This window comes from Diplotaxodon limnothrissa, linkage group LG11, assembly GCF_057381915.1.
Source record: "Diplotaxodon limnothrissa isolate DT_005_m linkage group LG11, D_limnothrissa_male_GT1.1, whole genome shotgun sequence".
NCBI classification, from domain to species: domain Eukaryota; kingdom Metazoa; phylum Chordata; class Actinopteri; order Cichliformes; family Cichlidae; genus Diplotaxodon; species Diplotaxodon limnothrissa.
The window spans coordinates 17,051,170-17,067,304 of NC_140606.1; the positions used below are offsets into that span (position 1 = coordinate 17,051,170).

Below are 16,135 nucleotides of genomic sequence, written 5' to 3' on the forward strand. Positions count from 1 at the left end.
CACTTCTTCACCCTGACCTGTCTTATTTGGCTCAGCAGAACTGAAATGCTTTTACACACGCACTCACATAAGCTCAGCGATTCTCTGCGCAATCAACCTCTCACATGTTTAAGCTTGCTGCGGGAGATTTCACTTGTCATGTTTGCATAGTAAGCTAACGATTAATAAGACGATGTCAGAGGAATTGGTGCACAAATTATCATCACTCACAGATCAGTGCTGTCGCTCTCTATACACAGTTCGCACGATTGCAAAGTGAAAGCAAAAAAACAAGCGCAAATTCAAATGCGATTTCAATATGTCACATATTGACAGTGGCTCACCGATGCCAATGACATAATTACCCAGCTACATTTCTGAAAGAATGCAAAAGCATTGACATATATTTTTCCTACAATAGCCCGACGGGCAGGGAAGAGATAGATTTTGGTAGCCCACTGAAAAAATCGCTAGCTCCGGGACGTCGGGCTAGCGATATTGCAAGCCCTGTATCTGATTGAGGAATCACTCATCTTTGGAAAAGAGAGTTTATTACAGAGAAATGGCTCTTTCCAAAATAAAAGCTATACTATCCGCTTCTTCTGGGCTATATTCTCAGCAGCATAAGGAGAATCATGTGCTAACAGCTGTCTAAATGACTCGGCTAAAGTTAGTAGCATGCTTGTTGTTTTTGTCTGCTTCCACTTGTCTTTGCACTAGGATGATGTCGGCGTAAATGTGCAGTCATATTCGTTGTGTTCCCACTAGTGCTTTCAGGTTAATCTCATTGAAATGACCTTAACGCCACAACACGGCAAATCTCCGTTAACGAGCTACCGCCGATCGCTCAGTGCATGGGGCTAGACGGCCAACACGTTAACAAGCTAACTGCGCTAACACACTAGTTCACACCAATGTAACTGAGCATTGCATGGCACATCCAACATACTGTTTTACTTTAGTCCATGACTCGCTTACCTTCAGGGTCATACGTCACATGAAAACCAAAATAATTCCAAACGCCAGATCTGAATGAGGTTCAATTTGCCTGTTGCAAGGAGAGCTTAACTTCTGTCTCGCTAGCTTGCCCTGCGCTCTTCCTTCTGACTATGCTGTCTGTGTTGAGCGCTCAGTGGATCTGCGCTCGACAGTGCAGCCTAGGCGGAGTAGTCGAACACAGATTCACTGAGCGCTCAACACAGACAGCATCGTCAGAAGGAAAATTGATAAAATAAATTACAAATGTTGTATTGTTCGATACATATGCGTACCGAACCGAAAGCACTGTATCGAACGGTTCAATATCGATACGAATATCGTTGCACCCCTAATATATATATATATATATATATATATATATATATATATATATATATATATATATATATATATATATATTAGTACATATATATATACAATTGCAAATTTCATGTGGTGAAAATATATTCAATAACTGGTGGCTGCACATGGCTGCAGATGGGTTGGCTGCACTATTGGTGGTCGCAGGTGTTGGAGTAGTCAAGGAAGTCAGTTTTCTGGTCTAGGGTCTGCCATGACAAAGAAATCTGCCACCTGGCCCCTTGTGTGCATAATGCTATGATCAGCATGATTCCAATGTATGACATGATGGTCTGCTGTTAGTGACACAGATATACACACACACACAAGCACACACACACACACGAATACACACACAGATTGATTGACAAGCATCATTGTTTTGCTGACTAGGCTGGTTGTATTTTCCAGAAGGGCAGACAAAGAAAGCTTTACCATTATTAGATGTGGTGCAGTGAAAAAGTATTTTCACCTTCCTGGGTTTTTTTAAAATTATTTTTCACATTTAAATGTTTCAGATTATAAAATACATTTTAATATTAGACAACCCGAGTAAATATAAACTATACCTGTCTGACAAAGTGAAGCAGGCTAAAAGATGTTAAGAAGCAACACAGCATTCCACAATGGAAAGAAAATCAAGAAAAAAATCACTGACATTTATCAGTCTGGAAAAGGTTACAGAGGTCACACCAGCAAACTACAGTTAGAGCCTGTATCCACAAATGGATAAATCTGGGAATGGTGGTGAGCCTTCCCAGGCTGACTTACCAAAATTACTCCAAGAACACACTGACAGCTCATCCAAATTGCCACAAAAGAATGCAGAACATCTAAAGAACTGCAGGCCTCACTTGTCTCTGTTAAGATCAGAGTTCATAATTCAACAATGAGAAAGACGATATGCAAAAATTTCTTCTTGGAGAGTTCCAAGGAGAAAACCACTGCTGACCAAAAATAAACCAATAGCTCAGCTCACATTTGTCAAAAGACATATTAATGATCCCCAAAACATTTGCGAAAATATTCTCTGGACTCACAAAATGTTAATTTTTTTGGAAGATCCTGGTCCTGTTATCTAGAGAAAAAAAATAACATAACATTTCATAAAAAGAACATCAAATGAACAGTCAAACACGGTGGTGGTCATGTGATAATCTGGGGCTGCTTTGCTGCTTCAGGACTTGAATGACTTGCTGTAACTGATGGAACCATAAATTCTGCTCTATACCAGAAAATCCTGAAGGAGAATCCCAGCCGTTAGTTCGTGCCCTGAAGTTCAGAAGCACTTGGATCATGCAGCAGGTAAATGATGTGAAACACACCAGCTAGTCCACCTCAGAATCTCTCTAAATAATAATAATAATAACAAATAAATAATAATAATAATAACAACCTTAAACAGAATGTTCATGCTGGAAAACCCTCCAAAGTGGCTGAATTAAAACAATTCTGTAAAGAACAGTGTGCCAAAGTTCTTCTATATTGATATGAAATACTTATTGCCACTTATCGCAAACACTGGATTGCAGTTTTCCTGCCAAGGGTGCCACAACCAGTATTAGGTTTAGGGGGGACATTTTTTTCACACAGGGCCAGGCAAGTTTGAATATCTTTTTTTCCTTAATAAATGAAGTCATCATTTAAAAACTACATTTCATATTTACTCGAGTTTTCACGGTCTAATATTAAAATTTGTTTGATGATTTAAAACACGTAAGCGTGAAAAAAATGCAAAAACCGAAGATATCAACAGGGGAGCAAATAGTTTTTCACTGAACAGTAAATGTAGATAGTGTATCTGGTACACATAGATTTGCCCTACCAAATAGATTAATTTTTAAAGGTAATATAGTTAAAGTCAAAACCATATGCTTATATAATAAGCATCCAAAGACTCCCCAAAATTAAAATGTTACAATAAACTACAAACTTTTGTTTTGGTGGATTTGGTCTCAGGGTAAAGTAAATTGTGTTTGTTGCTCCTATACTGCACAACGTAATGCATTTTTTTTTGCTACAGAAAATAAAATATGAGAGTAGATTTAACTTACGAAAAATGGGGAATTACATGTGTTCAATAAAGAGATTTATGCTACGTTCTTTTTTTCTTTTTTCTTTTTTTTATAGAATCAGAAGTAACCATATTTGAAAGTGTGGTTTCTGTGCTAAGTTAGAGCTAACACTAGCGAGCTTAGTGTTAGCGAGCTTAGTGTTAGCTCAGTTTATGGAGCTTAAGCAGCATCCATAAACTATATACTTGGGATGGGAATCGATTAGTCCAATTCCTTGGAATTGTTAGTCTGCTTCGGTATCAACCCTGCTTATTGCACTCCTACAGTTGTGTCCGAGCAGGAAAATAGTGGTGCAGTCTACAACATGAATATCAACATTACTTTAATCAATTGATTAATTAAGTATCGTACTGCATTACTTTTAAGAAAAGTGTTCCACGTAATATGTGTAATAATTGCTTTTGTTCAATGACCTCACCACTAATCACAAAAAAGAGGGAAATACCTCCACTATGCACAAACATTTGACCACACAGCATGTAATCCAATGGTTGTCACTCTTAAAGCAGAGCCGATGAAAACTCAATGAGAATCAATAAGAGAACTGATAGGGAATCAAATCGATAAGTGATATCAGTAATGGAATAAGAATAGCTAAATTTGTATAAGTACCGTATACGTTACATGGGCCCAAAAATCTGATAACTACCACTACAGCAAATGAAATAGAATTTCACTAAAAATTGACTCCTTGGTCATTTTGTGAGTAAATGAAACAAGAAGCCACATTGTTTTGTTTAAACATTTTCTTTTCAAATATTTGCATTAAAAATAATTCAAAAGACACCAGTGTGCTACACATCATCCATTGATAAAGTTAAGTAACTCAAAATTAGCTGTAGTCAGTTATTAGGGCACTGAAAGTGCCTAAAGTTTTCTTCTAATTTAAATTTACAAGCTTAATTAAAGAAAATTACTTACTGTATACTCTTGCTCCATTCACCCCAACCGGTCACAGCAGATGGCCACTCTTCCCTGAGCCTGGTTGTGCTGGAGGTTTCATACAGTTAAAAGGGAGTTCTTCCTTCCCACTTTTGCCAAAGCGCTTGCTCATATGATTGTTGGGTTTTTCTCTGTATGTATTATTGTAGGTTCTACCATCCAATATAAAGCGTCTTGAGGTGACTGTTCTTGTGAGTTGGCGCTATATAAATAAAATTGAATTGAATTGTATAGACACCGAGATGGTCTTGTGGAGACAGCCTCTACTGCAAGTTCAAGGTACATTAACTTTTTATCCCTGCAGTTTTCCACTAGATTGTAAAATGTTATATCAAGATTACTGTAGCAGTTGAGTAGCCACTTAAGCACAATAAATGTTTTCGAACTAGAAGCGGTCAAATAATTATGACAAGATCTTATCACTTAAGTGGTAGAGTAAATGACTAGTAATGAAATGTCTAAAGAATAATTAAATAAGTATAAACATAGAATGAGGTCAGATGTTGTACAAATGATCTCAAACATTTTTGTCTTTTTTTTGGGGGGGGGGGGGGGGGGGGGGGGGGGATTCCAGTACAGGGATAACAAAACAGCTGCCTGTTTTACAGGAGATTTGATTGTGTTCCCTCATATCCTTGTCTACGTAATGGGCATACATACAAAGTCTGTCCAAGAACACAACCTGTGAACATAGGACCAACACCAGGATTTACAAGACACATTGGGTTCTCATTTTGGGGACCTGGGAGTCTACATATAGTACTTCCGTGTTTCAGTGCCCGGCCAGTTGCTAAGGGAACACCTGCAGATAGCTAGTTAACTAAGTGCAGCGAAGATGCTGCCGTAGTGGTGATCAATTATGAATGACCTGAGAGAACTTTGACATGTTAAACCTCTTAGAGAGGCTGAAGAAGACTAACACCCGGAGAGATGGGAGCTAGAGGAAAACTGAGAAATAGAGGGTCGGGTACATTCATCTCAAGCATATTATCATGTTACTTTTATAAAGTGGAAGCTCCATTTCACTGGATTTTACCATCATTGCTTTGCACCCTACTTGGATACAAGGTGCTAATTCTGCATAATTTGCATAATTCATCACAGTCCATCTTCATAATATGCATAATGCAGTAAATATCAAATCTTTCCCACCACATCCTGAGTGACTAAAGTGTTGCTTCATGGAGTTGTGCAACATTAACAGAAATTACAATCTGTTCTTTCAGCTTTGTAATGCTTTTGATTACAGCCCATAAATTACATCTCACAAATATTGCCTTTTGTCTAACATTGTAGCCAGCTGTAAATACCCCCCAAAACGGGGACAAAGGATTGCTTTAATTAACAGCTTGTACAGTCCAGAAATTACACCGTTATAAGGCAGCATCGTCTCATATTTTTAATGAAATCTGGTCAAAACATTTTAATTAATAAAAAGCATGCTACACTTTTCTTTATACTATAATTCATTAAGTAAACATCTGTAGACTTTTTTTCACAGCAAACATTTTGACTTATCACAGTAGGGAAAACACAATGAATTCCACTTATGGGACACTTAATGGAACTGAGCCCTCATTACCTTTCCCCTCTGACAAGCAAAAATGCCTGCAGTAAAAGAAAATATTTAGTATTTTGTTTCTTATGAACAAAAATAATAAAGTAGGAAATCACAAAAGAAAGGAAGAAAGAAAAGAAATCTTTATAAAAATAGCTGTTTACCAGCTTATTCTCTATCTTGTCTCTTATAGACTTGCCCCATTACAGGTATCCATTACTAATTGACTGATATTTTTAGAATTAACTGGAAAAACAGTACTTTGAAGGAATCAACTTCAAAAACAACTCCAGTTTGAAAAGACTGCTGGTCACAGTGTACAAACCACCAAGACACTGCTAGCAACAACAAAGAATTCCTATTTTTTACACCAAGTTCTTGAAGAAGCCAAGCTTTCTGCTCCACTTATATAAAAAATAAATAAACTTAGGCTTTAGAACCCAATGATAACTGAGGAAAAACAGTTAATTTACTTTAAAAGAGAAATAAGCTATACTTTGAGAAGATCACTAGAGATCAATGTTCCAGTGGGACACCAAGACTAGACAGTATCTAGACTGATGTTGTGCTGGATAAGCATTCTGTTTGATTGCTAGTGTGTAAGAATGCTTAGACATATTTCCACGACTACAGAAGGAGAAACATGGACACTATTGGAAAGCCTGGGAGCTGCTCGGGGCTTCATGTCATAGAGAGAGTTTGTCTGTGCAGCTGTCTTCAACTATTGAGGTCACTGTTGGTTTTCTACACTGCTGACTGAAAAAACAGTTATTGAGACAGTCGACCAGAAGACATCAGAGCACTGGAGCATTGTCCACATAAGGTGAAACAGAATGTGACAAAATGCACTCTATACTGCAACAAAAAAGACCAATGCCTTTAAAAGAAATAACATGCCATTATGGATAACATTCCGTTTTCATTCATAGCTCCAGAAGAGAAGAGAAGAGACATAAAGACGATCCACTGAGTTTGTTCACCTGATCTTAACCCACGTCTGGGAGTTTGAACATGGCAGAGGTTAACATCAGAACTATCACTGAACCACACTTGATTCAGACAAGTTTCCTGTCTCAGTTCTAAGTCAGCTCTCATATTGTGAGCAGAACGCACACATTTTGCCTCTGCTGCTTCAGTCTGGGAGTATAAACTGCTCACACAAAGTTAAAAAAAATTCTTATCTGAAAAAAATCAACATGAAAAATGAATTACAAGTAAATTACATTTTTTTCCCAGCTCTTACAGATCCAGACCATGTAGATTTAAATATGGACAAACTACTTTCCTTTTTTTTAAAGATTTCCTCATATGACCTCAAACCAGAAGACTGACAGATGGCTTTAACAAACCCACAACATAGTTCGCTTAGTAAACTCAGCTCCCACTCCACTTTCCTGTGTGTATTTCTTTCGACGTAAACAGTCCCACACATATATCTCCCGCGCACTCTCCTCCTCCTCTTGGCTCATTAATCAACAGCAGATTATCAGGAAACTGACACTTTGTATTATGAGTTCCGTTGGAAAGTCAATGCAAGTTATCAGGCTCGATTCAAAGTGCAACTAAAGATTATTCAAATTGCAGTAATTTGGGCTGATCTGATGTGGATGAGCACAATTTCAAGCTCTCTGTGGGTATTCTTATGCAGAGTAATTTGCAATATAGTGATGTATAGTCTAATTTGAGTGAAGGGGTTGATTTATGTTGCTCTGTGAACATGATGGATGCTCCTACACCAGGTCTCTACTGAACACAGCTATCTATCCTAATCTGTACAGTAAAGCCACCTTCAAGTGGCTCATTAATCTAGATCATTAGTAACTGATATATTTTTCTGATTATCGTGTTTATCCTCAGTAAAAAAGGAAGGAACCACACAAGTGCAACCAGACCATAAGCATTACTCCTTTGCCCTAAAATGGAACAGCATCTCCCCCCTGCTTGCGCCACTTTAACCACAGAGCATCTCTGCTTCCTCACATCTGGAAGGAAGGGGAAAAAGAATCTCCTCTTTTAATCTTTAAACGCTAAACAAGCATGAACCTCCTTTATTTTCCGTCTAAAAGGCATACACTAATGCGCCTAAATATTTTATCAGGGGCGCATGATAAAACTGGGTAGCGCAGTGGATAATGAAAAGGTATACACCCAGGGGGAGGGGGAGGAGGTGTGAGCCGTAGCCTATAGTTCAGTGGATGTGTCTCTCCTTACCTCTGTACACCAACATGTGTAGAGGTGTATGCAAATAGAAACAGACAAAGCTGGACGCCCAGGTAAGTCTATAATGCGTGCGCGTGTGTATTTGTGTTTACCCCAATCCAAAATGAAGGTGTCATCACTTTCTCCTTCGTTTCGTCCCGTGTGTGATGTTGAAGATAAATTGGGTCCCGCCCTGCCTTTATGCACTACGTCGCACATAAACTCAATAAAGGAAAAAAGTCTAAATTTATAAGACAAAACGGAGCAGTAGGCCCTCCGTGTGTGTTCGTGTGTGTGTGAGAGCTGTGAGTGAGTGTATGCTTGAGCGGTTCAGACGGGTTGTTAATGTTGAGGTGGCATTAGAGTTAATGCAAATTAAAAAGGGCTGGCTGATCCCTTTTGACCCCCCCGTTCACTGTGTTAATGCGGCCATTTGCTTGGAGGTACTAACCCCCTATAATTCAATTTGTCAAAATGAATGAGAGAACAGACATCTTATAAAGCCCACCCTCCCACAGAAACCCAACTTCTTCACAAAAATTATTTAAAAAGAAAAAAAAGAGCGACACGAGGCAAAAGTTACTTAACCGAAGCACAAACGTCTTCGTCCTCAGAGCTCTTTATTACTTCTTTCATCTGTAAATGAAAGCAAGCAATTATTGCAAGGTGCCGGAATCATATTATTATGTTGGCCCGGGTCCCCTAGATAGTCATCAATCACTCTCAATCGACCTGTCACCGGCAGGCAGAGATCCAGCTGGAGAGGAGAGAGGAAGGAGGAGGGAGGGAGGAGAAGGAGGAGGAGTACATCATCATTAATTTGAGGAGTGACCCCTGGGGCTATCCACATGTCTCAACCCGGGATTCTCCAAGCAGGGCAACGCGCACCGGCAAGGTGGCGAGCCAGTTTTGGGGGTTTTTACAGCAGTTTGATGAGTCTTCCTAACAAATACACAAGTGATAGATAGATAGATAGATAGATAGATAGATAGATAGATAGATAGATAGATATTGCACCGAATGTTAGTATTATAAAATACATTCACTTTGTTAATTAATTAGTTTCATCTTTGGCTGCTATCTTTAGTATGAAAATATTCTTCACAAATTAATTTGAAACCAATTAGCTCCCAGTGTGATTAGAAGTTGTTCGGAGGAATGATAGGAATGTGCTTCATTAGGCCTAATTCATTTAAGCGGATACAGACGTGTGCATATTTAAGCCACTGATTGGCCTAATTGATTGATTGCTCGTGCAAATTAATCTCCAGGACATATTCGTGTTCATAAAGGTACTCCGTGCCTTTTACTCTATTAAACATTTCCTCTTTATATCGTGCTTTCAGTTTTTTTCTCGTCATCCTGAGAAAGAAAATGCATATTAAAGTTACAGTCTGGTCATTTTTAGAGTGGGAAACTTCTGACGTCACAGTCACCGGCGTTTAAAACAACCTGCCTCTGCTGCTGACGTCTTTTATACTACTTTTTATAGGCAAAAATATGTATCTGACAACAAAGTGATTATTCTTGGCAAAGAAGCTCGTGTTTCCCTAATGCGTTTATTTATTGTTAGTGGAGTTTTAAAAAAGGAAAAGGACAGGTTTGATTAGGTGGTTTAGTTAATGCAGTTTAAAGTCGTTTGAGTGGGGGCTTTTTACAAATTAAACATGCTACTCTGCTTCGCCCTATAAGCATCCTAGGAGCCTGTGCTTACCAATCAATTGGTACAGTCAAACAGAGCCGCAGCCTGCGTTAGAGTGGAGACCTTCAGTCTCGCTTTATTTCTGGATATTGGGGGACTTCTCTACCATGTCATATCCACAATTTGGATATCCCTATTCGTCTGCTCCACAAGTAAGTTCGTGTAACTACGTTTGTTTATAGGATGCTGTGGTATTCATGTCGCAACGGGTGATTGTCTCATCGATTTAAGCTTCATCCCTTTACGCACTTTAGCCAAGATTCCGGGAGACTTTTAATGTCTTTTCGGGCACCGGAAAGGTATTGCATTGCAGCCAGTGGTACCTGTGTAGCTAAAGCGAGAAAGAAAGGGGGTGAAAAGAAGGTATCCAGAAACCATCGAGACCCCCGACCTCCTGTTCACTGATTTCTGTAAGATAATAGCCGCTGTGTAATGTTAACCATATGTTTATCTGCTTTGGAACACACATGGCAACTTGTTCAGCACACGCCATGTGTGTTTTGCGCTATAACAGCAGCTGTTTTATTTTGGCTGTGAGCCATGAAAAATCGTTTGGCTCTTTACTTTAGGTATTACCGAGCAATCTCTGGGAAAAGCATGTATCTGTTTGCAAGGCATGGATTTTGATTTTGAATCAAGCCTGTTAGACGGCACATTTTGGACAGTTTTACGCGCATATTATCACGCGAACAGAGTTGTGGCGTTCGACTTTAGATCTGGTCTGCTCTGATCTATTTTAGTCGCCAATAGATCTGCCATTTTTAAATGGGCAATCCACAAAAAAAGGGCAGACAATGTAGATCATTTCAAAAGAAGTAAATTGTATAATTTTAAAAACGAACTTTTTTATAGCCAAGTTTAATTTCGCGATCTGTGAAAGTGAAACGTGTAGAACTTTTTTTAATCAAGACAATTTTTAAGACAAGTTTTAAACTAACTTCGTCACCTGTCATTCTGTTTCAGTGCAACATTAAATTAAGCAGCCTATGTTCTAATTTAAAAAAAAAAAAGAAAGAAAGAAAAAACAGCCGATGAATTTTCTCTTGATCTCCACCCAGTTCCTGATGACAACTAACTCTCTGACCACTTGCTGCGAGTCCACCGGCAGATCCATAGCCGACTCCGGAGTAGCGGCTTCCGGACAGACACCTGTCTACTGTCCCGTGTATGAGAGCCGGCTGCTGGCCACGGCGAGACACGAGCTGAGCTCAGCCGCTGCGCTGGGAGTGTACGGGAGCCCTTACACCAGTGGTCAAGGCTATGGGAATTACGTTACATATGGCACGGACGCATCCGCTTTCTACTCACTGGTAAGCCCTTCATCTGATCCCTCTTGGCATTGATTTATGGACCTGCAAGGTTCAGAAGCTGAAGCAGGCACACCTCTCTTCTCCCTCTCATTTTTAATGTTCTACGTAGCAAAACATTAGCCTTTAAATGCAGAAGATGCATTCTTATATTCAAGACAACCATTTCAAGGAAATTAAAAATTCACTCCAAAGAATAACACACTTCGTATCAGCTTGTGTTGATGCAGGTTAATTTTAAACGTATGTGATTTCCGTCGTTTTCAGTCTGTTTCATCTCTGCAAAAGTGAATTTGAAGACTCAGCCTGATAAAATTGTCAGAACATGAGTGCAAATAACTTCTTTATTTAATTAATTTTTTTATTTTAATTGAATGATTCTAAAAGGAAGACATGCTCATATAAAGTAAAGTATTGCTTGTTTCATTTTGGTTTCATATAAAATTCCATGTAGTGGAATCACTGTTGGCAGTAAAGGGGTGGTTGGAATCTTCTTAGACATTATTTTACCTACAACTGTGAATTCTAATTATTTATTTTGTCTGATTTGTTTTTAAAAATAATCAGAGTTCCAACTTTTCAGTCCTTAAAAAAAGTCTTGTCCCTGCAGTTGGTATACAATCATATTTATATGTACACAAAATATGAGATGGATTTTTTCTTCACTTTTAGCAGAACATTATTGTTGTATTGTATTATTGGGCTTTTGTTTTTGTGATAGTTTGGATTTCTTTGGGAATCATTATCCTTGTTGATGGCAACCTAAAAGTACAACCAATGCGCATCTCTTCTTGTCAAGTTGATTGTTTAAAATGCTGCAATACCTTCCCCTTTTTGTGTGTCACTCTTCTAAAAATGTGTCTTGCTGTATGATTGCAGGGTACATTTGATACTAAAGATGCCACAGCTTCTGCGCATGCGGGAATAACCCAGGCCACAGCTTACTACCCCTATGATCCTACCTTGGGGCAGTATCAGTATGACAGGTAGGTTTCTGTGACAGCTGATTTTTCTTTTTTGACATGTTAAAAAAGCTCATTATCAGTTCAAACAACAGACCACTTGATGTAGACCCAATATCCTGCTTGAGTAAAATGTGGTACAGGCAGAAAAACAGAGGGAAGTCAGTTACATCAGAAATAATTTTGAACTATGCGCTTTAAGTCTGCTATCCCAAAAAAGTGAAAACTTATCCCAGGTTTCTTAAGCAACAAACACAAGATGTAACTAAAATGAAAGCGAGAGGTAAATATTGAGCTGTAGTTTAGGGTCAGTTTCCTGGCATTAAATCAATCATTCCTGAGGGGTCAAGGCCATTCTCATCGCGTCAAGCAACACTGGGTGATCACCTTCATCTCATGACACATTTCTTTTCTGATGGGGTGAATTGCCTCAGAGGACCCATGCCCCTTTCATCAAAACATAAGGCCTGTACACTGTTGTGAAGAGCATGCCTGCCATATTGAAAGGTCTTCCCAATAATCAGCTGACATCCGCAATAAGTCTGTGATGTGGTGAAAAGGTAGCGTGTGAACGTGATTCATATGTGACTGTGCATTTACCTTAAAACAGAACCTAGCAGCGGTATCAGAACTGCATTGTGATACCACATGCTTGCTTTTATTATTATTGCACATTCGTTGATCACACTCGATATTGTATTGGCGGTACTCGATGTCTTATGCAGACTTCGAGCTTTTCAACATGTAGCCCAAAACCTAAGCGACAAGTGCTTTTGCCAATCACTTTTAATACCGCATAAAGGGCAAAAGATGCTCGAAAGTGCACACACTGCAAAAAGCTAAATAACCTGTGTCACCCAGATGAGCAAGCAGGCCAACAGCAGCACCATACTGTCTGCACTCATCTTTTACCTGAGGGCTCATCATTACACTCAATAAAGCAATTTTACAGTCTATTTTATCTGAGAACAACACAGGCTAAGGAAAGGTGCAGCACTTGTCTCCTTTTGATTCCCTTTTCAGTGCATGACCTGCTCTAAGCTATACGGAGCAATAAAGGCCTCATAAAAGCCTCCCAAGAGGACTTTTACAGCTCACTGCGGACTGAAAATCAACAGCATGCATTTTAAATGTAGGCTTATGGTTGATATTTGTGGGAGAGGTGAGGGTAGGGAAAGAGCTGTAGCCTGTGCTAAGAATGGTTTTAATAGGTGGCACAACAAAAATGACCAGAAAAAAAGAATGCTTACCATAACTTACACTCTTCATCTTTACTAAGCTTATATTTTTTTAAATGACAGTAATAGCATATTAACTTTGTGAGAGCTTTGCATTATCTGAGGGGGTTTTAGGGACGTTGTCAGAGTCTCTGTTGCTTTTGATGCCTTCAGTCTTATAAAGCATTTTCTGTGGACTTCACATGACTTTGCAGCTTTCTAAGAAATATTAGCGTGTACAGTATGTAACCTTTGACAGGGTAATGATCTTCTGCTTGCATGCCTTTCGCTACAGCTTCGGAATTATATCTCTTAAGTGAAACATGCTTCTGATATTCAGTTTTAAATTTTATTTGCGCTGACGAAGGCAGGAGTGTGACTCCAAGGCTTATAAAACATGATACGCATCAGCTCAGAAAAATTCCAAGATGCAGATGGCTCTGTCATGGCTGTAAGGAGAGAAACTGCCAGGACAGTGCTTTAAAAATTGTCAAGCAACAAGCGTTACATACTATATTTACTCTCTCATTAGTATTTTGCTTGCCTTCTTCTCATTAACAGATATGGCTCCATGGATGGGGGAACAAGACGAAAGAATGCTACACGAGAGACAACCAGCACGCTGAAGGCCTGGCTACAGGAGCACAGGAAGAACCCATATCCGACTAAAGGAGAGAAGATCATGCTGGCCATTATCACTAAAATGACCCTGACGCAGGTCTCCACCTGGTTCGCAAATGCTAGAAGGAGGCTCAAGAAGGAGAACAAGATGACATGGCCGCCGAGAAACAAGGGCTCAGAGGAGAAAAGATATGACGATGATGAGGATGGATCTCAAGAGGAGCAGATAAAAAGCGAGAACAATGACGATGGTTAGTGTCAGAGTGCTTTGCAAGGATAAAGTAAAGCTGTAAAACTCCAAAGCTGAACTCTTTCTAAGGGAAGTTTTTGACTTTTCATATAGTTCACAATAACAAAGATGAGATTTATGTTTTTTTTATTTAGTTTTTTTATAAAGACTAAATAAATAATTTGCTCCTTTACAGCTATAGACAGACACTTAATAAATAGACTTTTCCTTAAATTACAAATTGTAGCATTCTGCAGCATTTTGAATTCCATACCAGACTGTACAGATAGTCCTATAAAACCTGACCACACTCATATTTTAGTTTACTCTGACATCTCTTACAAAGAAATATATTTTTAATAGAAGGTTTTATACTGTAATTATAGATAGACACTACATCCTGATAATAAATAATTTGTTTGACTGAAAGGTTTACCAATGATCTGTGCCACATTATAGGCTTAATCACGTTTACTATATGACACGTGAAACCTGTCAGCAGCAACATTATTTTTGAACTATGCTGCACAGGCCTGCCATCAGACTGGGCCAACACTAAGAACTTACTAATGGAGGAACATGAGACAGGCCTCAGTCAGAGTTAAAAAAGAGTCAGATATATAAATAAGTTTAGACTCCTGGAGTTTTGATATCAGATTAAGCAGTTAATTGTGATAGAGTTTAATACATTGGAATTAAAACTCTGTTTGTTTTTTTTAGCTTAAGGGAACCTTTATTTTCCCCAAACATTATAATTTGCAGGTGTGAAACATTAATTTACACCTTTGTTTGGAAGCCTATTTTCTGTCCTGCTGTGTGACACTGACTGACACGCCCCTCGTTTCTTTTCTGTTCTTGTTCTCCAGAGACCAGAAGCCGGCCCGACAAGGACCTCCAGTTGAGCGACTTGGACGATTTCGACACGCTGGAGTCTGAAAGCTCTGAGTGTGAGCTGAAGCACCGATATCACATGAACACACATATGACCACAACGACAACCGACTGCCCAGGCGAACACCTCCTCAAGGACGCGTCTCTGAAACTCTCCATCCCCGTTTCTCTCGGTGAGGAGCAGGACTTGAGCAAGAGTTGTCTCAAAACGAATCATAACGACGGCTTCCAGTCGGACAGCAGACAGCAGGAAAAGGCGTGCTATAATCAGCAGCAAGGGCACCAGATATTAGACGGCAAACCTCGGATCTGGTCTTTGGCGCAGACCGCGACGTCTCTGAACCAAACAGAGTACCCATCCTGTATGCTGAGGTGCCAGCCCCCGCCCTCCTCCCTCACCCCGTCCCCCGCCGCTACCTCCCCCGTGACCGGCCTGGACAGGCAGGACTCGCCGGTCACAACCCTGAGAAACTGGGTGGACGGGGTTTTTCACGACCCCTTGTTCAGGCACAGCACTTTGAGCCAAGCCCTGACCAACACCACCGTCTCTTGGACCACGAACACCAAAGGCACAATTCTGGAGGCTGAGAGAAGCACGTCGGCCTTGCAGCAGCATCAAAACTCCTCCAAAGACAGTGCCATGAGTTTTCCAAAAACTATCAATAAACTTTTCTGCTCCTAACAAAACCAAATGATCCTTTCTTGCAAAGAGAGTGGAAGACTTTTTGTGACTAAAACTCGGATGGAAGAAAAAAGAAAAGAAAAGAGAGAGAGAACTATTGCGTGTCTATGATTCCCTTGTTATGTTTTATTCTTTATTAAAACAGTTGTAGCCATAAACTGTTACACTCGAGTTACAGAAGGGAAACATTTCGATTCAACGCACGCACAAAAATGTATAACAAAGTTTACATCTTGGGAAAAAAACAACAACAAAAAAATGTAGGCCTAAGCCTTTTCCTTTTAATTTTTTTTCTTTAATATATGCGCATGCTAATGTAATTGAATATTATTTAGGTCTCAGCAGCTGAGTATCACCAATAAAAGAAAAATAAGTCTCACTAATGCACTGCTCTCCTTGGGAGTGGATGAGAGCGTTTCAACTTTGTTCACTG

General features: G+C 39.4%; 1 protein-coding gene across 1 annotated transcript; it reads left to right on the forward strand.

Annotated features, from left to right (window-relative positions):
- The first annotated feature begins 9,900 nt into the window (after nucleotides 1-9,900).
- On the forward strand, nucleotides 9,901-15,702 carry irx4a (iroquois homeobox 4a). The gene is made up of 5 exons (XM_085365222.1): nucleotides 9,901-9,945; nucleotides 10,852-11,103; nucleotides 11,980-12,086; nucleotides 13,841-14,151; nucleotides 14,996-15,702. The coding sequence occupies exons 1-5, from the start codon at nucleotides 9,901-9,903 to the stop codon at nucleotides 15,700-15,702; spliced, it is 1,422 nt and encodes a 473-aa protein (XP_085221348.1).
- Nucleotides 15,703-16,135: the final 433 nt, after the last annotated feature.